Consider the following 19,778-nt stretch of genomic DNA (forward strand, 5'->3'; position numbering starts at 1 on the left):
GAACTAACAAAGGACTGCCGATATTTCCGCACTTGCCCACGGTCTAGGCTAAATATCTCGAGGGCATTAGTGCTTTCCCGCACAAAAGGTCACGGCCGCCGGTTAAATAGGGCATATTTATATAGCAATTGAGTTACGTAAAGAACAGAGGGCTGAATAGTTGGAAAGTAGGGGTCTATGTGCCCTTTACGGTTTACCTACCGTAAAATTCCTGCGTAGGCGTTGTGCTGTTTTTTTCCGCCAAAAATGCTCGCTTGAAGGAGACGGTTCGGCGTTTCTCCAAGAGTCGGCACGTCTGTAGCGTTCCAATGCATTGACGAAGGAAGACAAAAGGACAAAGCATGACGAAGAAGGACAAGGCGCGCCAGCAAGACCGAACAATCGTTGAGGAAGAAAGAAAGGGGAGCCACTTGTTCACGCGCATAGTTCACGACCACAAATCGCATCGTCGCAAGACAAAGCACCGCCACTCGCAGTATATAACCAGCGTAGTATCGGAAGTAGAGCAGCACACACGAAAGCGAGCTTCAACGCACACACGCACCCGAAGCACACTTTCACAACGCACAACACGACCACGCCTTCGAGAGCCAACACCCCCTCTCAACACACAAACGCAGACATGTCTGGTGATAGGTACTACAGCGGAGGCAACTCCAACTACGGCGACGACAGCTACGAGTCCCCCCGCGGCCGGCTCCTGTCCTCCCGGGACTACGACTATCCCTCGTCCAGCAACGGGGAGCAGTACGCGAGCCGGGGCCGCACCCGCACCCGCTACGACTCCCCAATGGACCAGCGCCCCAGCACTCGGCGGCGGGAGTCATCCTTCTCGCCCATCACGACGAACGAGCGCGGCCAGCCCATCTCAGCGCGCTACCACGCTCAGCAGCAGGCGCAATCGCGCTACACCGAGCCGACCCGCGCCCAGGGCGAGGTGCAGTACACGCGCAGCGGACAGGCGTACTACGCTCGCATCGTTGAGCCCCGCCCCGCCGACCAGTACAACCGGTACCCGTCGGTGTCGGACTCGCGCGAGCTGGTCCTAGCCCGCGATGCTCCGCCCCCGCGCTCGGCGGCCTGGGAGCGCGACGCTTCGGCCCGTGCGCCTGACTCTGCTTACGGCGCTCGCTATGGCCTGGATGCTGTGTATGGGGCTAGGCAGGGCAGGCCCGGCTTGGATCGCTTGGCTCAGGATGCGGCGCGCTGGGCTGCTGGTGGCCGTAATGACTTGTATGGCCAGTGGGATACGCATGCGCGCTCGTCGAAGTACGAAAGCTCCTCGTCGGATGGAAAGGATGACACCTACGGCTCTAGGGGGTACTAGGTAAGTTTGTGCGGCTGGCCTCTTCTTCTACTGACTGAGTAGCTGCCCTTACCTCTACTGACTGATCTGCTCTTCTTTCCTTTTTTTCTGCAACACTGACTGAGCGGTTTCCCTTTCCTCTCTTGAGAAAACCAGAAACTACAAAACAACAAAAACAGGTGTAAAAACTAAAAACACAAAAAAGAAAAAGGTAGGAGGCTTTTTGTTTTACGGTCGATGGGAGGCTTACACTTTTGCCACACAAATAAACCTAGAAAAACACAAAAAAACGCGATTGCCTTTGTACAACCAGTGCCCTCAACTTCTGTGACAGTGATCTTCCGCTAACTTACTAACGTGATTCGAACTTGAACTAACTTGAACGTCTTTTGCAGTCAAGGGAGCATTCCAAGATGTTGAAAACAGGCACGAAACTTGCTGTGATTCGCTGAACTATCTGTTTTTGATTCCCGGTATTCTGAGAAAAAGCTAAATAACGCAGAGCATTGTCCGAAGACAAAAGTGTTGCGATTTTGGTAGACAGAACAATGGCCATGGGTACAAGTGTGGAGTCCCACGTCTTTTTCAACAACCTATGGTCTGAGACATGACCTCATCAGTATCTGGTGACGTTTCTTTCTTTGCTGTCAATTACCAGTGAACACCCAGTGCACGCGGTAGGATGTTGCCCAAAATGCGGTCAACAGCGAGAATAGAAAACACACGGCAGGCTCCACTGCGAATCGGAAAACCGCATGTGAAGTACAACCGCTCACTGAGCACTGTCTAACACTCAAGCCGCGAGCGCGAAGGTCGGCAAATGGCGATGGACGGCAATGGAGCGCAACTGAGCCCTCACCAGAACACGATCACTCCTTTTGTTAGCCTCGCGCAGACACCATCCCTCAACGTAGCAAGCAGCACAGTGAAGAATCCCACCATCACCTCCCCATGTGCCAGCTTACGCCCAAAAGCGAGCGCTCACGCGCCATTGGCTTAGGCATCCACGGCCTCGGCGACCTGGACGACTCGCTCTTCCCGCCCTCAGCTACACTATCCGTAGGCCATTGTTCAGAAACAGTTGGCCTCGGCAATGTTTTCTCATCAGTGGAAGGGGATGTGGGCGTGGAGGAATTGCACCGTATGTCTTCTTCTGATGGTCTGGGACTGAGACAGCGTGCCCGGCGTGAGGACGATCGGAGTCGGTCTGGATATAGTGGTGATTCGTTGTGGCAGCGGCGAGGCCGTGGACGGGCTGTGTTGCCTGGGGGTTGGATGGGGAAGATCGGGTGGTTTTTCGAGGACGTGTTGTGAGCTTTGTTGGTATCGTTGGTCTCGATCTTGGACCTGCATTGGAGAAATGCGCCTGCCTTGGCATTAATCTTCTTAGCCGGGACGTCACGCACACCGGCGCTGCTCTGCACGCCCATGTTCATGGTTAAGCGCTTCCTGTCGTGGAATCTGCACTCGTAGACGTCCTTGGCATGTTTGGGTTGGGTTTGCCGCCGGTCAGTGAGGAATTTCCGTTACCAGGCAGAGCTTTCCACCGCCGTTCGCTAGGCTTGTCATGGGTTGGGGGCGACGAAAGTAGTGGGATAGCGAAAGAATGCTGTCGCGCTGCATGGTTGCGTGCAGCATGATCAGGAAGATTCTAACGAGCAAATTCTATACAAACAAGTTGCGGTGTGGCGACTTAGACAACGGTCCCAAGACAATGGATAGGAGACAAAGTGAAGTATGGCAGTGTTGTTAAGCTGAATCATTTGTTCGTCACGCTTTCATAGGTATACGACTGTGCAGGTGCCCATGCGCAGTTTCCTGTTTGGTGAGTTACTTGCACGGCAAGTAACATGATCTGCTGACTGCCTACGCCTTTTCAGCTGTAGGTACAAACAAACCAGTGATCCAATCGAACGGCAAGCCTTGAAGAAGCGGTCAAAAGAAGCCCACTGTACCCGAAACAATGCGGCAACGCCCCTTCTGACAACGGTGTTAGACTGTCATGCGCTGTTCACGAATCTGTGCGAGCCAATGTGAATGGCAAAACGGTGGGCGAACGTGCAGCAACCTGCTTTCACACGACTTCCGTTGTCTGTTTAAAACTGCGAGGTGGTTAACGCATTGACGACGGACTACTTCTCAGGTTCCTCCAACATTCCTACACCGAACTTCTCTGAGCAGCACAACTACCAAAGCCGACACTTACGGAGCAATGCCACGACCTTCGGACGAACGCGAAATGGATGCCCACATCATGAGTATCCAAAAGCCTCTAGGAGAACTCGATGTTCTGCCGCTTTCTGAGATGCCAGTGCCAGCCGGTCATGAAAACATGATTTACACGTCCATTCCGAACATCCTCTTTCGGAAGCTGATCATGGACGAGGAGAGAAAGCTGAGGACGGACGACGAGAAGAAAGCTCTGAGGGAGGTGGTCAATCTCTGGCACCAGGCGCAACAAGCCCAGGATGAGGAGAGAACGGAAATTAAGAAGCGTCTCAGCAGACAGATCGTTCGCGATCTCCCAGTCATAGAATCGCGCCTTCGAGAGGAACCCCTGGAATCGTTTGTCCGGAACGAATCCCTGCCACAGACATCACCCGCTCAGGAGTCTGTGTCCGGTCGCCGATCTGATAAGTCCAGGGAGCAGACCATACACTCTGGTAATGGACGCGAAAATCCCCCAGGTATGGTCTCCGACAACGTGAGTATACACAAGCACAAACTTCACTAGCTGATCTGCTCTAATAAACGAAGGTCGTCTTTAAGGACTTGCAGGGCATGCCGCATCAACTAAGCAACGAAGAGCTCGAGCATATGGCTAGCATGTATGAAGCCAAGGCGCGCGAGTTGAGACAAGTTCAGAACAAAAGAGCACACCATGAGGACAAAGGCAAAGGAAAAGCACACGAGAATCTCACCATGATTGCACGGTCTCCCTCGGCTGCAGCTCATCGATCCTCCCCATCACCGCATCCAAAGCGCCGTCGTCGTCTTGTGAGGGGTCTCCGCAAATAGAATCGAGACGTCTCGAGGCCTTCCACATCTGAGTTCCGTGGATTACAAGGCTCCGGAAGTTTGATACATTCCTGCCGTACAATCTTCGCCGGGCCACCGAAATTGACAGCAAGATGACGAGGTTTACGGTCCTTTGCGCACGGCTTTGGAGGGTGTTACGGTGGGGCGGGACATTGCCTTCATGAACAAGCACGGTATCTTAAACAATGTATGCGGTGAATCTCTCAAATCAAACCTCGATGATATCGAACCGAATTGTTGGCATCCTGATGTCGACTTGCAAAGTGAAGAACTCTAGCATTAGCGCCGCCAAGACCGGTCTAGTCCATTTTCGCTTGGTGCCTCTAATTCGCACCGCATTTGCAACGGCCTTCAAACAACAACACGAACACGAAAATGTCGCACTCGTCAGGATCTTCTGAAGCCTCCGACCCCCTGGATATCCGTGATGACGAGGGCTGGGAGGATGCCGAGCCCGATGTTGAAAGCATTCAGATCGTCAGCCTGTTCGACGACCAAGTTTTCCCCGATGTCAAGTCTATGATTGAGGATTGCAAGAAGAGGCATCAATTTGACTTCATCGGCGTTCAGAAGCAGCTTGGTGAGTGTTTTTTTTCTTTTTTCGCGGGGAATTTACGTCCTCATTTCATTTTTCCGGATTTCTGCTTTCAGTCACGTGCTCTCTACAATTAAAAACTTCAATATCCTATCCTCGTCTCCTCTGGCTTTAGCATCTCTCAAAACAGATTCGCGAGCAGGTTACCTTGAAAAAGTCACTGACACTGGCATCAAGGCCTTGACTTCCTCGGCAGCATCAAGTTGGTCAACTATATCCGCAGTGAAGTTAAGAACGGCAACAAAAACCCCGATGTTTCTTCTGCCTCCAAATTCGAGGACGACAAGTATCTTCAGCCTACTCTTGCCGATGACGCGGTCCTCTTCTCCCTGGATGAGCTTGAGAATGACGAGGAGTCAGCAGATGCCTCCGCTCAAGCGCAGGCGTCTGGTCCTGAGGCGAGAGTCAAGGAGCTGGAAGAGGAGCTCCAAGATATGAAGAGGAAGTTCGCGGAATATCAGCAAACTGTCTCAGAGACTCTTGACCAGCGCTGGAATGAGACAGAGCCGGCGCAGAACGGCGAGGCGGGCCCGTCTGGCACCAAGATGGTCGCCAACGCTGTCAAGGACAAGGACGGCGTTGACTCTTCCTACTTCGACTCGTACTCGTACAATGGTCAGACGTGCCACTATCCGTTTAAGAAAATGCGCTAACTCGATCCAGATATCCACGAGACGATGTTGAAGGACACGGTCCGCACTGACTCGTACCGCGATTTCATCTACGAGAACAAGCACTTGTTCGCCGGCAAGACTGTTCTCGACATTGGCTGTGGCACGGGCATCCTCTCCATGTTCTGTGCTCGCGCAGGTGCTGCGCGCGTCATTGCCGTAGACAACAGCTCCATCATCGAGAAGGCGATTGTCAACGTGCACAACAACGGTTTGTCTGATAAGATCACTCTGCTTCGCGGCAAGATCGAAGAGGTCACTCTGCCAGTGGACAAGGTTGACATCATCGTCTCGGAGTGGATGGGTTACTGCCTGCTCTACGAGGCCATGTTCGACAGTGTGGTGTATGCCAGAGACCGTTACCTGAAGAGCGATGGTCTGCTTGTCCCGAGTCACTGCACACTGCAAATTGCGCCATTCGCCGATGACGACTACGTGGCAGAGAACGTTGACTTCTGGCGCGATGTCTACGGATTCAACATGAGCGCCATGATGGAGAAGATTCGCCATGATGTGCGGATCAGGAGTTTGACGACTGATAAACTTGGTAATACACCTTCCGCTAGAACGTTGAGTTTGAGAAGCTGATACTTTACACAGCTGCCAAGTCGTCGCAATTCCTGGAGCTCCCTCTGCACACGATCACCGTCCCAGAGCTCGAGTTCGTCAAGGAGTTCACTGTCGAACTCAACAAGGATATTGACACGCTTGATGGCTGGTGCATCTGGTTTGACACATTCTTCCTGCAGTCCCGTGACGCGAAACTGCCTGAGGATGCCAGAGCGGAGAGCTGGTCCCAGCCCGGCGTCGCATTCACCACTGGTCCCGGGGGCAAGCCGACCCACTGGGAATCCGGACTTTTGCTAGTCGAGCGGGCCGGTGATGAGGGTGGATTGAAGAAGGGCCAGAAGATCACGGGCACCGTGAACTACAAGAAGGAGGGCAAGAACGCCAGAGGCCTGGACATTGAAATGAAGTGGGAAGTCGTCGGTGAAGAAAACAAAAAGTACAGCCAGCTTTGGAATCTCTAGATAACGTGTTGGGTAACTGTTTCAAATGCAAGGCTGTTGGTTACGCGCATGAAGACGTTGTGCTTGGCGATCGGTTCAATGCCGCGCTAGGGATGCACGATTATCTTCCCCGGATTGGCGTCATGGCGCAACATGACGCGGGCGTGGTCGCATTCCGATAGTGTGCTGCCATACATTGTTTAAGTTGCTAGCCGTCGTGGACTCGAGAAGAGAGCATCGTCCGCCTGTACTTTTTCGCTGGCCGAAAGGAGCGTCGTCATCAGCACGGACCTCCGCGTCCTCCGCAATCGTCACCCCATGACAGCTGTTGTTCTAGCTCACATGCTCCCCCATCTGAGACATTGAGGCTTGATAGCTCTCCTCAGCATCTTCTTGCGCCCGTTCTAGTTCCATGCGCCTCCTTACTCCAGAACATGACGACACTGCTGCTGCTCTAACTGCACAGCTCCCCTAAAACCTTCCATGCGCGCCATCCTCCCCGGCCGCCCCAACGCAGAGCTCGCTGCTGTGACCACCGGGCTCTGGGAGGGAAGGCAGATTATCGTGAGCTTGCGACGCGTCTCCCGATCTTCTTGCGACCTTAGCTAATGGCCTTGTGCTGCCTCGCAGGCGTACATATCCGGTAACGCATTCATAATACTCGGCGGCCCGCGTACCGTCATCCAAACAACCTACCACGAAGATGAAGCCATTCTAGTGACCATCACCCTCGACGAGCCCTCAGGAAAGATAGCCGTTGCCTCGAAGAATGCCGCATACGTGTACAAGCCGTACGGAGTCGAGTTTGGAGCGCCAAAAGTAGGTGGCCGATCGACGCCGACAACGATCCACAATGCGCCGCGTCGAGGTGCTAACGCGCAGGATTATAGTGGTCACTACAACACACTCTCACGGTCCCCGATGCCGAAGACGAGATTCGGACATTGTCGTGGGGTGTGGCAGAGGAGCTTCTCGTGGGAAGCTCGTCGCTGGCGCTTTTCTCGACTCACAACGACACCGCGGAACATCTGTATAGCACACGCCTGGCATCGCCCGCCAAATTCGCCCACTTCTCATACGATGCAACTTTCATCGCTTCCACGTCACAATACGACCGTCTTGTCAAAATATGGCACCGCCTGACGACCGGCAGCGTTCAAGAACGATTCGATGTCGCATACCTTCCCCATCCCGCGATCGTCACAGGATTACATTGGAGAAGGCCAAGGCATAAGGAGCAACTTATTGAGAATGTGCTCTATACAATTTGCGCGGACAACAAGGTCAGGGTGTGGTGTGGAGGAGATGCTCACCACGGTCCGGGCATGTTCCAGCTCTGGGCGGAGATCGACCTGATGGAGTCTATCAAACCCCGCGGAGTCCCCGGTCTCGGATCCACTCGTCGATACACCTTCTTCATCGACAGCTCCGACTTTGCAATTGCGACAGAAAAGGCCGTACAACAAGCATCTGAGAAAGGAACACAGGAGGAGTCACACGCGCTGGAACACCTCATTGAAGTCGCAAACAAGACACCAGAAGTCTGTGTAGTTCTTGATGACAGAGGTAACATGTCCGCATGGGGTCTGGAGAGCATCGACTGCAAGAACAGGAAAGCACCAGAGATCTTCAACATCGCGCACGTTGAAGGTCTCCACCTACATTTCCCCAAGGATGTGACACCCTTCGAGGACAACGTCCAATTCTACAGCTTTTGCGGTGATGCACACGGGAGCTCTTTTACGCTCCTGCTGCATCATTTCGACGGCCGGCTGGAGTGGCTGGAGGGTAAAGTCGACCTTCTGTTCGATCCGACGCCGCTGAAGATGACCCGGCTGGAGCGGAACACTGTTCTAACAGGACACACGGGTCCTATCAAAAAGGCAGTACGTACCGCAACTGGAAGAGCTCTGATATCAAGAACGGACAACAACGAGGGCGTGGTTTGGAAGCAAGAGTATACGAAAGCGGGTGCCAATGTGCTGGCCAGACATAGTGTGGTAAATGTCAACGAGCACATTCATCGCACTGCAATTGTCCAAGAAGGAGATTTTGTCGTCTTCCTACACCATCAAAGCATTACACTCTGGGATGCTCGCGGCCCAAGGGCCAAGGAAGTCGCTCGGTGCCCTTACGCACTCCAAGGCAAGCCACTGTGCCTTATTCTCATACCGGAAGTGGAAGCGGATGCGGGATGCATACATCTTGCAACGATCTCCTCGGAAATGAAAGGTCTTGCTTGGGAAGTCCGCCTGCCGCCTAAAATCGCGGCAGCTAGTAGGCGCAACAGCCTTCCGGCTGGCCGAGGATCATCCGTAAATGTCGAGGGAAACATTTCACTGGAGGAGCTATGCTCTTTCGATCTTGGATCCGGAGACGGACTCGCCTTTGTCCTTCCCGTCGATCCTGCCGGTACTGCGCCTGTCATTTCCGGCTTCCTGGACACGTTTGCCCGTGACGTCGCCATCTCATACTCCGTTTCGGGAGTTATCAAATCATGGACGGCCCGACTCAACCCCGACCAGCGGAAGTTAGAGTGGTTACTAACTTCCACCGTTGAAACCGGAGTTGACAATCCGACCTTGGCGAGTGGTACCTCTATCCGCAAGGCGGCACTCGTGGACTCAAACAAGACTGGCTTGACCATCTGGAACACTCGGAGCGCACAACTCGAGCACGAGGAGCGCTTTGAAGCACATGAGTCTATACAGGATCTTGATTGGTCATCGTCGCCAGACAACCAAAATATTTTGGCTGTCGGCTTTCCCCATAGGGTAGTCATATATGCGCAACTGCGCTATGACTATCTTAATGCAGGGCCTTCCTGGGCTCCGATACGCGAGGTCCGCATCCGAGATCTTACGCCACATCCGATAGGCGACTCGGTGTGGCTCGGCAGCGGCAACCTAGTGGTTGGTGCTGGTAACCAACTGTTCGTTCAGGATGAGTGTGTCGAGGTCTCAGAAGGCTTGTTGCCTGAGGTCCGCCTTGTTGCAAGAGCAAAGCATGAGCTTGATTTATTCACCCTGGTCAGCCGCTTGAACGGCCCGTTGCCGGTGTATCATCCGCAGCTGCTGGCTCAGTGCGTTCTAGCCGGGAAACTGTCGCTTGTGCAACGCATCTTGGTCAGCTTATACAAAGTGCTCAAGTTTTACACCGAAGGCGATCCGTTTGATACATTCCTGGAGCTAACGCCGGAAGACTTCACGACTGATCCAGATGTAGGTTTATCGAAGACCTTCTCCCAATTCAGCTGACCAAATACTAGGCACACAGGCATGCAGCAAGAAAGGAAATGCAATCGTCCTACGCCGATTTTTCAGAATCCGATGACGAGCCGGCTACGATTACAGAGGAGACTGCGGTCGCTCTGAACGAGTTTTTGGCCAGCAAATCCGTGCCGCAATTGTCCAGCCGCGAGCAGTTCCACCTCGCGGACATTGTTGAATGTGTCGGTACCGTGGAAAAGCACCGACGCAGCATCGACGACAACGGATGCCGCTTCCTGTTGTTCTTCCGACAACACTACCTCAAGCACGGCAAACGTGACGTGCAAGAACCGAGGATATCATGGAGGGAGATTACTTGGGCTTATCACAGTGGCAGCCAAGACATTCTCATGGATCTCGTAAGCAGGCATTTCCAGGCCAAGATTGGTTGGAAACAAGCCAGGGAGGCCGGAATCTTCATGTGGATGACGGATCTGACAGCTCTTCGCACGCAATTCGAAGTGATTGCACGCAATGAGTACACGAAGACCGAAGAACGCAACCCAGTCGATTGCGCCCTATACTACCTTGCACTCCGCAAGAAGGCTGTGCTTGTCGGCCTTTGGCGCATGGCAACATGGAGTCGCGAGCAACCAGCAACGCACCGCCTGCTGCAGAACAACTTCAATGATCCACGCTGGAAGTCGGCAGCGCTCAAGAACGCTTATGCGCTCATGGGCAAGCGGAGGTTCCATTACGCGGCGGCATTCTTCCTTCTCGCGGACCATTTGCAGGACGCGGTGAGCGTTCTGTCGAACCAGTTGGAAGACGTGCAGCTGGCGATTGCTGTGGCGAGGGTCTACGAAGGCGACGACGGTCCTGTGTTGAGAAAGTTTTTGACTGAGAGGTTCCTCCCCCGAGCAGTCATGGAAGGAAACAGATGGATGGCCAGCTGGGCGTTCTGGATGCTCGGCAAGCGCGACGTTTCCGTGCGAGCGTTAGTGGTAAGTCAACACAGCCATTCGACAGCCATACGGTTGCATCACAGCCTCCGCGAAGAGGCAATAAGCAAGCTAACATACCGTGCCCGTCAAAACAGACTCCACTGTCCGGTCTCCTGTCGCCGCCCGAATCGCCTAAACTCCAATCTAAACTGTTCTTGACCGACGATCCTGCCCTTGTCGTCCTGTACCGTCAGCTCCGCGAAAAGTCGCTGCAGACGCTGCGTGGTGCGATGACGGTGAGCCCACGCGCGGAGTGGGAGTTTGTGGTGCACACAGCGCGGTTGTACGAGCGCATGGGCTGCGATCTGCTGGCGCTGGATTTGGGTAAGTGGACCGATATTTCCTCCCTGATCGACGTCGTTGTCGGCAGCACAACGGCGACAACACACCACAGCACGAACGTGCGCTTCAGTGTGGCGGTGCCCGCAGTAGTGGTGGGGATGGTGATGACCGTATTGGGAAACATGAAGCTAACGACCGTCGTACCGCACAGTTCGCTCCTGGGAGTTCCTGGCTCAGCACCAGACGATCGCGCCCCTGCCGTCGCAGATGCAGATGCCGTCGCACTCGGCGCGTCTGCAGGATATTGATCCAAGGAAGCTGCTGAAGCGGCGGAGCAGCCTTGTGGTTGCGGATTTACATCCGGAGCAGCAGCATAGCGTGAAGAGCATGCTGGATGGGTTTGCAGAGGAGAACGGGGGCGTCGTGTCGAACGGTGTTGGTGGTGGTGAGGGCAAGGTGGATAAAGAGAAGGGTGGGGAGGTAGATGGGAAGGCGGAGGAGAAGGAGAAGGCGAAGAAGGAGGAGAAGAAGAAGCCGCCGCCGACGCAGTTTAAGGAGCCGGATGCGAATAGTTTGTTGGATGCTTTTGGTTTTTAGGAGAGGGTGTGTGCGTGCGTGGGATGATTACAACGACGACGACAGACTGTGGTCTGGCTGGGTAGTATGTAATGGCATGGCGTGCGTTGCGTGTGTAAAGGTTGGTTATTTTGGATTGTGTATGTGTTTGCGTGGTGTGTGGGCGTGAAGCTGGTTTTACTTAGGTACCTATGTACTTACCTGCGTACAAACTGGTCTATTCACTTACTTACCTACTTGGCTGATTGTGCGTTGCTTCGCTGCTGCCCTCTCTCTTACCCATGTAGCTCGGAAAAGGGTCCGGAGTGGCTTTTTGGTGTGCCTTGTCGAGTGAGAGGATGCCTGTCTCGCTGTTTGATGTGCTTTATCCAACCGGGATGTCGGGTGGTTCAGCGGACAAGGGTGCACCTGCCTGTCTGCTTGGCGCTACTGCAGGTCCTGTACCTAGGCTTTACACCTCGCATCCTCACATCTTCTCCCACCTCCAGCATTCTAGCACATCCACCTATATATACTTACATACCTCCTCGCGCCGCTATACACATCAATGAACACGACGACTCTCCCGTACTACTACCGCCACCACCTCCGCCGCCGCCCTAGTCGCCCACCGCCCACACGCCGCCAAGACACCCGCCCAAGCTTCCGCTCGTGGCTCCCCGTCCACAACACAAGCATTACGAAGCTCCCGGCACAACCGACAGTAGCGTGCGACGATGCGCGACTGGTAAACTATGTAGCCAGGCACTAGCGCAGATAGCGCACAGAGTCGACGCCGGCGGAAGGATGGCTGTCGGAGCGGGTCTCGGATGCCGGCAGATGAGAGAGCGGCTGCTGATAGAGTAATATCCGGCGACGGCGTGGACGGTTAAAGAGTAGGGGCGGGTAGGTTGCCTGGTTGGAAAGGTGCGAGGACGGGATTTGGGGCGCGGGCGCCGGCGTGGGTTGTGGGCGGCGATGACGGAGGCTGGTCAAGAGCGTGGGGATCGGGTGGCTCGGCTTGTGGGCGTGGGGGATTGGTGGCGGGCGCGTCGGTGTTTTGCTACGGGTGTGGGCTTGAAGGAGTGGTGGTGGTGATGGAGGCGTGTTGGCGACGGGCGTGGCGCTGTTGGGAGTCACGAGCACCCTGCTGGACAGGGCCGTGGCAGCTTCGTGAGCCATGCTGTGGTTGCCTTGCGCCACAGCTACGGCCTCGTTGGGTAATACAAGAGCGTGGAGGAATGCGGTGATAACGAAAAAGACCTCGTCACGTGGGAAGTCGCAATCTCACGACGCGGCGAAGGATCTCAGAAACGAGACCATCGCCGCGGCGCTGGAAACGCAGGCGACCAGGAGTCGGATCCGATGCCTTGGCTGGAGGAACAACAACCTTCTCCACACATGCTTGCGGGATGCGAGTTGGGGGCCGGCGACCTACGGTGTTTGTCTCTGGACGACGACACTCCATGTGTGCATCCCCCAAATCGAATTCTTCAGGAGCAATAATGCTTGCGTTCTACAGCTGGTCCTTGCGTTCAAGAAGGAAAGCGGTCATGACTAAAGTCTGCAATAGCCACCACTGCTTATAGGGCGCACAAGCACCGCCGAGAAAATGCGATCTCGTATTGGCAAGGTACAAAAGTGGCTTGCTTAAAATTCGCAGGCAAGAGAGCGGGCACTGGCACGTCGTCGGGCCCTCGGATCTTCAAGGCCTTTTTGATGGCCGTCTGCGGATCACACCGGTGCCGGCCTCCCGCCCCGCCCGCCGCCCGGAACGGGAAAAGGGACGACGATCGCGCGGCTACTTGTCGCCGGTGCGGAAATGACGAGCTGGGAGCCGGAGACAAGATCGAGAAGGGAAAAGAAGGTTTGCATCGTCTGTCGAGTCTCGACGCCGCCAACGCTGGCGCCGGGTCCCTGTGAAGGCTGAAACAGACGTCTTTGACTCGCGCGTGACGACTGTCACCACTGAAGAGGGCTCTGGGACGCGCCAGCCTGTGTGATTGGCGCAGCAGATGTCGGGCCGAAGGGGTCGACGACGAAACCTCTCGCTCTCCACGGCATGGTAGGGCATAGCCCACCATGATATACTCGGCAACGCCGACTACTCTTGGCTGGGGATGGTGTGGGACGGGAGGCGGCGTGAGAGACGCTCGGAACGAGGTGAGATCGAGCGAGGCCTCGATGTTCTCCTGACCGGCGACCTCGTGTGCAAATGCTCATTGCCTACTCACAGGCCTGCACATCATGGCGATAGTCAACGCCAGCTTCCCGTTTGCAAGCCCTATATGATCAGCGGCGGCCTCGTACATGAATCATCGCCCTTATTTTCTCGCCACAATCCCGAGGCACGATGCCCCAGATGGCCCACTCCGGCTCAGGGCAGTCCTGTAACGGCCCATCCTGCGGGCCCTCAGCTAGGTGACGCCACGTCGAACACTGCGTGCCCTGCAAGCGGGGAACTGGGATCATCGCGGCGACGCTTACAGTTAGGCCCAAGTCCGCTGTCCGCTCAGATAATACCAAGCTTGTCCAGGCCTTGGAAGCAGAAAATCTCCCGCATCGTCCTTCCACTTTGGCACCCTAACATCGCTGGTGAAGAGCATAAGGCCTTGGCACCAGCGTTAAGAACTCAAATCCTGTCTAGGTAACACCCTGTGGCTTGCCTGTTGTGTTCTTTCTTCTGCGAGGAAACCCTACTGTTCGTCTGGGCGGAGCGAGCTCCTGCCCCCTCTGCATTGTTATTTGATCTTTGATATCCTACCCCTTCGCTCGCTTTACTCTCGCTCGGGCCGCTTCCCCCAGGTCTCTTATTCCCCTAGCTTCAAACACCCGCCGTTCCTTCTGCAACTCCTTCTGGAATATAACCCTTTGTCGGTCCCGTCTGCTGTCCCGCGCCTGGGACGCCTCATTGCGCCGAGCTTCCGCTTTAAAGAGTCTCTGCACGACAGCCAACCCGTGGTTTCACGTCACGTCTATTCCTCGGCTGTAGCCTGTCTTAAACACAGCACTGGAACCTCTCCGCTTGAGGATCCCTCTCTCCAGATTCTCACTCCGCCATGGCGATATACCTTGATGATGCACCCAAGGTGGCCGGTGTGATTATTACCCTTACCATCCTTGGATTCCTCACTTTTGGCCTGCGCGTATACACGCGGATAACGAAAGCGACATGGGGTCCGGACGATTGGTGCATGGCGTTTGCGATGGTACGACTACCCCTTTCCTATTTGTTTGAGGGTGCAATTTACTGATTCTTTAGCTGCCATTCACGGTGCTTTCAATATCATGCCTAGTCGCTTCGTTTATGGGTGTTGGTGTGCACATCGAGAACTTGAAAAAGCCAGAGAACGTAAAATACCAGGTCTTGGGCATGAAGGTTGGTTTACCTGGATAAAAGAAAAGCCATTGTGAGCGGCAGCTAATGTTTACAGTGGTTCTTTTTCTTTGAAGTCTTTTATTGCGTTACCGTCATCCCGATCAAGCTCAGCATTGCTTTTACCATCATCCGTATTGCTGCAGGCAGGAAGTTGTTTGTCTACAGCCAGTACGTTGTCTGCGCCATGTTTACGATAATGAACCTTATCGCCGCACTTTACATCATTTTCCGGTGTAGTCCTGTCTCGTAAGTCCAGTCTGCGCTTCCCAAGCACAACGAGAACTCGAGCGTTGACAGCATCACAGGGCAGCCTGGACCATGAAGGGAAAATGCGACGCCGCTATCATTCTCACTGACATTTACTATGCCACGACGGCCGTCAACATCGTCACCGACTGGTTCACTGCAGCGATGTAGGTTCATCGGATCGCGACTCAGCGTCGTGACCAGCTTGTCATGACCACAGGCTAATGAGTCATCGCCAGGCCAATCCCTCTCCTCTGGAATGTTAAGCTTAACCGCAACGCCAAGATCTCCGTCGCCGGCATCTTGGGCCTGGGTATATTGTATGTCGCTCCCCGAGTCAAACCCAGATCTGGGGCCGCTTGCGCAATCGCCAATCCATGACTTGCTAACACTATATCTAGCGCCTCCCTCTCCGCTTGCATCCGTCTCAAATACACCGTCAACCTCACCAACACGAATGACAACCTCTGTACGCGCCCCACCCCCTCCCTCAACCCCACACCAACTAACCCACGGACACAGTCGCGGTCGCCAACATCGTCATCTGGGGCTACGCGGAAAACGGCGTGGGCCTGATCGTCGGATGCATATCAACGCTGCGCCCGCTCTTCCGGAAGCTGCTGCACCTCGGCGGCTCAGACTCGGACACGAGCACGCCTTCCAAGGGCCTCACGGCCCACAGCGGGTGGCCCAGCAACGGGCGCCGCACGTACAAGGAGTGCGAAAGCGCGTACGAGCTGCAGAACAGCGCCGAGGACTCCAAGTTCGGCTCCACGGCCATCGAGACGCGCATTCGGGGCGCTGGTGCGGGCGCGCCGGGCCTGACAGGCGGAAGAGAGAGCTTGAGCGAGGACGGCAGCATGAAGAATATCTTGCTTGGAGATCAGCAGCAGGACCAGAACGGCATCATGGTGAGCCATAACGTGCAGATCACGCACGATTAAGGCGTGTGCGTGTGTGCGTGGGGTCTGCACTGAAGAGGAGGGAGTTGGGTTTTTGGGTCAAAGATTGGGCGTTGGGAGGGATATTGCTTGGGATTGCTTGGGATTGGATTGGATTGGGTGCTTGCTTGGGAAAGAGGGAAAAAAAAGGATTTCCTGGAAGAGGAGGAGGAGCGTTGGGAACGAGGCCGAGGGGCGCTTCTTTGTTCGCCGCTACCTACTACCACGCACGACAACGACACCACCGCCGCCGCCGACCGTTACATTATCACCGCCGCGCGCGCCATAATCACACCACTCATTTTTTCTGGACAGGACGGGCGTCAGCATATACCAGAGCAGGGAGCTCGCACTCGGCGGTTCCCTTTCCATCTTTCGGCTCCTCTGCGCCGCCGCCGCTATCACCGCTACAAGGACAACGACGACAACCACAAAGCAGCGCGCCGCACCCGCCCGTCCGTCCGCCGACTTGTTCATTTCATCGTTTTCACTTTCATCTTCTTCTACTTCTTGATCGTTCTTCAGGCCTTCTGTCGTTTCGCGCGAGATACCACTGTCCATCATCTATCTACCCCACCTGCGGCGGCCGCAGCGAGGGAGAAGTTGTTTCTGCTTGCTTTTTTGCTGTTTAGTGCTACTACTTACTTAGCTACCTAGCTACTGCACATATTATATTACCACCTATCTACCTACCTAGCTACCGGCACAAAAATTCTAGTCAATGTCAATCATTACATTCGAACTTGCACCGTGAAAAAAAAAAAAAAAATCACTTACCCCCCCCCCCCCCCCCCGAGTGTCGACCATCCCCTCCCCACCAATGAACCAGCAGATCAGAGTCAAGAGCCGAAATCTCGATCTCCCACCCCGAAAAAGCCAAGCCAAGCCAACCAAGCCAGCTAAGCCCGCGAGCCAAGCAGCACATCGCGCCTCAAAAGCGCATGCAAGCCGAACCTCCTAAAATGTCAGGCCTCCCGTCCCGTCCCTCGACGCACCACGCACCACGCACCACCACCAATCTCTTGCGCACTTACTCGGTGCTATGTAAGAGCTCACGGACTCACACGTTCACAGGCTCTTAGGGCTCACAGGCTCTTAGGGCTCACAACCTCGCAGGGCTCGCAGGACTCGCAACTCTTGCCCCAAGAGACAGGAGCAGACGCGCAGGCCCGTGTGCGCGCGAGTGTGTCCAAGCGTTTCGCAATTCGCAACGCGTGCCCCGCTTGCTGTTGGCGGTAAAAACAAGCGTGCCGCCGGGTGGGTGACGATCAGTGGGCGTGCAATCCCACCCTACCCTCCTCCCTACTCGGCCTCCTTTTTATATTTGTACAATATGCTATTGTTAATATCTGTATGGGTTTGGGTTTGTGTTTAGTATTCCGGTGGTGGTTGCGGATTGTGGCCGTGCTGTGATGGTACATGTGTAGGTATGTAGCGGCGGCGCGCTGTTGTTGCTGGTTGTGTTGGTGGCGTGTACGTAGTAGGTAAGCACGAGGGCGCGAGGGATCTGCAGTATAATCTATCTGCCGCGCCCCCGGGCGGAGGCTTTGAGTGGGCGTGTTTTGTGTAGGTAGTAGGTCGGTATTGTACGCGGATGATATGCGTGTATCTCGCTCGCACTGGACCGCGCGGCGGAGATGTCTCCGCGGCCATGCGCGAGCGCGAGCTGGCGAGCAGATGCTGCTGCGCGGCGTACTGTAAGGCGTAGGGCGTAAGGCGCAAATGCAGAGCCGCACTCTCACTCTATACATACTCTTTCTTCTTTATCTCTTTTTTTTCTTTCTCTATGTCACCATTGAGCGCATACACACACATACATACATACATACCATTACGCCCAAGAGTGGGATGGATTTTGAAACACCTCACCGCGGCTTGCCACAGCCGCAGCCGCAAGAAGCCCTCCTCCCCATCGCCACAGCGCTCCAGCGCGTCTTACCAAGTCTTGATATCGGCTCATCGGCATGCTACAAGGTAGCGATCCTTCGCGCCACGCCGCGCCGGCTACTCTAGAGTAGTCCGGCGCCTGTGGCGTCGCGGCGAGTCCGGTGCCGGCCACCGCCCACCGTCGCTGGCGAGACGAGACGAGACGTTTCGAGACGAAGCGAGGCGACGGTGCGGTGCGGTGCGGTGCGGCGCGGCGCGGCGCGGGAAGCAGAGCCGCATCGTCATCGGCATCAGCATCGGCATCACCACCATCACTGCCTCCCACTCCCCTACACAGTAGGTACGTACGTACGTACCCCTCCTCCAGCCCGATGACGACAGCGCCGACGACGACGCCTCCAGACGACGCGCCAGCGCTGGCGCACCGCGCGACGGCCTTGCGCGCGATCGGTGCGAGGCGAGGCGACGGCGCGCGGGCTGTGGCTTGGGCAGCCAATCCAGGAGGCCCAAAAATAGACACTGCTGTAGGTAGGTGTGTACCGTACCGTAGCGTACCCAGGCACGGCACAGGCACACAATAGCATTTGGCATTGCGATTGTGTAGGTAGGCGCGCCCACGGGCCGCAGCGCGAGGTGAGGAAATGAGACAGGGCTGGCAGGGCAGGCAGGCAATCGGCGCAGGGCGAGACAGGAGCCCGCGCGTACCCGCATCCTCTGCCGGCCTGATGACACTGACGACAGAGACAGAGACGCAGATGGACGCAGCGCTGTCTGGCAGGGCCCGAGCGGCCTTTGTCCGCTTCCCCCCGTCAGACTTGCGACGACGACGCGCCGTGCTGAGGCCACCGAGCCCCAACGCCGTCGCCGTGTTTCCACAACCCACACACCGGTGCATCCGTGCACACCTCCCTGCGTCGCCCTTCCAAGCTTCGCCGCCGTGATTTTCACCACCTCCCCACACGCGCTCGCTCATCACCGACCGGCTTGTGGGGCCCGGCCGCCCGAGGCGCGACGACGAGGGGTCAAGAGCGCCTATGCGCCATCTCCGCTCGCCCGTGCCGCCGCCTTGCGCTGAGAAATTTTAATAGAAGGGAAAAAAGGAAAGAAAAGAAAAAGCTGGGTGCCTGACTAGCAGCAGGATGCGCGGGTGGTGGCGCGTGCCTGGCCTTGCCGCTGCCGCTGCAAATCAGGAGTGTCTGGATGATTCCGATCTGCGGAGGATTAGTGAGCGTGGGCAGCGCTGCGCGCTTTGTCGTTGCCCACTCCTCGGCCGCGGGCTGTGTGGACAGTGGGACTGTGGGTTTTGCTGGCCTGTCGGGAAGCAGCTGCCGCGTGCGCATTCTGCGTGCGCGTGCGTCTCTTCATCACTGCTTGCTGCTGCTGCCTACTGTTGGTGGTTTCGCTTCTTCACCGCGCGGCTATAGGGCCATCGCTGTATGGTAAGTGTTTCGTCGCAGCAGCTGCTCGGAACCTCAGGGCATCGCTGCAGCCGTGCCCACTGCCCAGCCGCACCGGTCACGCTACAGGCGGCGTGGAAGACGGCTTGGTTTCGCGCGGTATGGTCTCGACCGCGGCTTGGGCGCTGCGAGGCCGGGGCGTGGTCCTGGGGCAACTTAGCTGCCTTATGCTATGCCACTGCGTCGAACGTTGGGTG

The 19,778-nt window shown here is 55.8% G+C and overlaps 12 protein-coding genes across 12 annotated transcripts; 8 read left to right on the forward strand and 4 right to left on the reverse strand.

Moving 5' to 3' along the window:
* Positions 1–622: 622 nt before the first annotated feature.
* On the forward strand, positions 623–1,651 carry K452DRAFT_341865 (uncharacterized protein; the record flags this gene model as incomplete). The annotated part of the gene is made up of 1 exon (XM_033545386.1): positions 623–1,651. One exon carries the CDS (start codon positions 623–625, stop codon positions 1,325–1,327), a length of 705 nt encoding a protein of 234 aa, XP_033392677.1. The 3' UTR covers positions 1,328–1,651.
* Positions 1,652–2,247: 596 nt separating this feature from the next.
* K452DRAFT_341867 (uncharacterized protein) lies at positions 2,248–2,742 on the reverse strand (the record flags this gene model as incomplete). Its single annotated transcript, XM_033545387.1, has 1 exon — positions 2,248–2,742. The coding sequence occupies one exon, from the start codon at positions 2,740–2,742 to the stop codon at positions 2,248–2,250; it is 495 nt and encodes a 164-aa protein (XP_033392678.1).
* A 776-nt stretch (positions 2,743–3,518) lies between these two features.
* K452DRAFT_312769 (uncharacterized protein) lies at positions 3,519–4,324 on the forward strand (the record flags this gene model as incomplete). The annotated part of the gene is made up of 2 exons (XM_033543584.1): positions 3,519–4,010; positions 4,064–4,324. 2 exons carry the CDS (start codon positions 3,519–3,521, stop codon positions 4,322–4,324), a joined length of 753 nt encoding a protein of 250 aa, XP_033392679.1.
* Positions 4,325–4,713: 389 nt separating this feature from the next.
* K452DRAFT_322102 (uncharacterized protein) lies at positions 4,714–6,696 on the forward strand. Its single transcript, XM_033544468.1, has 4 exons — positions 4,714–4,925; positions 5,118–5,555; positions 5,604–6,158; positions 6,212–6,696. Exons 1-4 carry the CDS (start codon positions 4,721–4,723, stop codon positions 6,640–6,642), a joined length of 1,629 nt encoding a protein of 542 aa, XP_033392680.1. The 5' UTR covers positions 4,714–4,720; the 3' UTR covers positions 6,643–6,696.
* Positions 6,697–6,952: 256 nt separating this feature from the next.
* Positions 6,953–11,919, forward strand: K452DRAFT_322103 (uncharacterized protein). Its single transcript, XM_033544469.1, has 6 exons — positions 6,953–7,185; positions 7,252–7,440; positions 7,512–9,842; positions 9,890–10,834; positions 10,930–11,158; positions 11,328–11,919. The coding sequence occupies exons 1-6, from the start codon at positions 7,105–7,107 to the stop codon at positions 11,711–11,713; spliced, it is 4,161 nt and encodes a 1,386-aa protein (XP_033392681.1). The 5' UTR covers positions 6,953–7,104; the 3' UTR covers positions 11,714–11,919.
* A 62-nt stretch (positions 11,920–11,981) lies between these two features.
* Positions 11,982–12,367, forward strand: K452DRAFT_115828 (uncharacterized protein). The gene has a single exon (XM_033535086.1). It carries the CDS (start codon positions 12,050–12,052, stop codon positions 12,293–12,295), a length of 246 nt encoding a protein of 81 aa, XP_033392682.1. The 5' UTR covers positions 11,982–12,049; the 3' UTR covers positions 12,296–12,367.
* K452DRAFT_115978 (uncharacterized protein) lies at positions 12,333–13,121 on the reverse strand. The gene is made up of 2 exons (XM_033535090.1): positions 12,627–13,121; positions 12,333–12,547 (listed from the first exon to the last, which is right to left on the reverse strand). The coding sequence occupies exons 1-2, from the start codon at positions 12,851–12,853 to the stop codon at positions 12,370–12,372; spliced, it is 405 nt and encodes a 134-aa protein (XP_033392683.1). The 5' UTR covers positions 12,854–13,121; the 3' UTR covers positions 12,333–12,369.
* A 405-nt stretch (positions 13,122–13,526) lies between these two features.
* Positions 13,527–14,526, forward strand: K452DRAFT_115875 (uncharacterized protein). The gene has a single exon (XM_033535088.1). It carries the CDS (start codon positions 13,792–13,794, stop codon positions 14,320–14,322), a length of 531 nt encoding a protein of 176 aa, XP_033392684.1. The 5' UTR covers positions 13,527–13,791; the 3' UTR covers positions 14,323–14,526.
* Positions 14,527–14,730: 204 nt separating this feature from the next.
* K452DRAFT_312771 (uncharacterized protein) lies at positions 14,731–16,240 on the forward strand (the record flags this gene model as incomplete). The annotated part of the gene is made up of 7 exons (XM_033543585.1): positions 14,731–14,880; positions 14,934–15,050; positions 15,106–15,296; positions 15,356–15,463; positions 15,536–15,616; positions 15,698–15,765; positions 15,819–16,240. 7 exons carry the CDS (start codon positions 14,731–14,733, stop codon positions 16,238–16,240), a joined length of 1,137 nt encoding a protein of 378 aa, XP_033392685.1.
* A 210-nt stretch (positions 16,241–16,450) lies between these two features.
* On the reverse strand, positions 16,451–16,798 carry K452DRAFT_312772 (uncharacterized protein; the record flags this gene model as incomplete). The annotated part of the gene is made up of 1 exon (XM_033543586.1): positions 16,451–16,798. One exon carries the CDS (start codon positions 16,796–16,798, stop codon positions 16,451–16,453), a length of 348 nt encoding a protein of 115 aa, XP_033392686.1.
* Positions 16,799–18,068: 1,270 nt separating this feature from the next.
* On the reverse strand, positions 18,069–19,097 carry K452DRAFT_312773 (uncharacterized protein; the record flags this gene model as incomplete). The annotated part of the gene is made up of 3 exons (XM_033543587.1): positions 18,069–18,453; positions 18,481–18,646; positions 18,680–19,097. 3 exons carry the CDS (start codon positions 19,095–19,097, stop codon positions 18,069–18,071), a joined length of 969 nt encoding a protein of 322 aa, XP_033392687.1.
* A 114-nt stretch (positions 19,098–19,211) lies between these two features.
* Positions 19,212–19,603, forward strand: K452DRAFT_115835 (uncharacterized protein). Its single transcript, XM_033535087.1, has one exon. It carries the CDS (start codon positions 19,325–19,327, stop codon positions 19,565–19,567), a length of 243 nt encoding a protein of 80 aa, XP_033392688.1. The 5' UTR covers positions 19,212–19,324; the 3' UTR covers positions 19,568–19,603.
* The last annotated feature ends 175 nt before the right edge of the window (positions 19,604–19,778 follow it).

The sequence above is a fragment of the Aplosporella prunicola genome (assembly GCF_010093885.1).
Source record: "Aplosporella prunicola CBS 121167 unplaced genomic scaffold K452scaffold_36, whole genome shotgun sequence".
Classification (NCBI taxonomy): domain Eukaryota; kingdom Fungi; phylum Ascomycota; class Dothideomycetes; order Botryosphaeriales; family Aplosporellaceae; genus Aplosporella; species Aplosporella prunicola.

What these genes read in the sequence shown, in the direction of transcription:
- K452DRAFT_115978 (XM_033535090.1), bottom strand. Translation starts at nt 12,853, where the DNA reads ATGGCTCACGAAGCTGCCACGGCCCTGTCCAGCAGGGTGCTCGTGACT. An exon ending in CGCCCACAACCCACGCCGGC is followed by an intron (nt 12,548 to 12,626) that starts GCCCGCGCCCCA and finishes CGTCCACGCCGT; the next exon opens with CGCCGGATATTACTCTATCA.
- K452DRAFT_322103 (XM_033544469.1), top strand. Translation starts at nt 7,105, where the DNA reads ATGCGCGCCATCCTCCCCGGCCGCCCCAACGCAGAGCTCGCTGCTGTG. An exon ending in TCGAGTTTGGAGCGCCAAAA is followed by an intron (nt 7,441 to 7,511) that starts GTAGGTGGCCGA and finishes GCAGGATTATAG; the next exon opens with TGGTCACTACAACACACTCT. An exon ending in TTTCCGTGCGAGCGTTAGTG is followed by an intron (nt 10,835 to 10,929) that starts GTAAGTCAACAC and finishes CCGTCAAAACAG; the next exon opens with ACTCCACTGTCCGGTCTCCT.
- K452DRAFT_115875 (XM_033535088.1), top strand. Translation starts at nt 13,792, where the DNA reads ATGGTGTGGGACGGGAGGCGGCGTGAGAGACGCTCGGAACGAGGTGAG.
- K452DRAFT_115835 (XM_033535087.1), top strand. Translation starts at nt 19,325, where the DNA reads ATGATTCCGATCTGCGGAGGATTAGTGAGCGTGGGCAGCGCTGCGCGC.
- K452DRAFT_322102 (XM_033544468.1), top strand. Translation starts at nt 4,721, where the DNA reads ATGTCGCACTCGTCAGGATCTTCTGAAGCCTCCGACCCCCTGGATATC. An exon ending in CGACTCGTACTCGTACAATG is followed by an intron (nt 5,556 to 5,603) that starts GTCAGACGTGCC and finishes AACTCGATCCAG; the next exon opens with ATATCCACGAGACGATGTTG. An exon ending in TTTGACGACTGATAAACTTG is followed by an intron (nt 6,159 to 6,211) that starts GTAATACACCTT and finishes TACTTTACACAG; the next exon opens with CTGCCAAGTCGTCGCAATTC.
- K452DRAFT_115828 (XM_033535086.1), top strand. Translation starts at nt 12,050, where the DNA reads ATGTGCTTTATCCAACCGGGATGTCGGGTGGTTCAGCGGACAAGGGTG.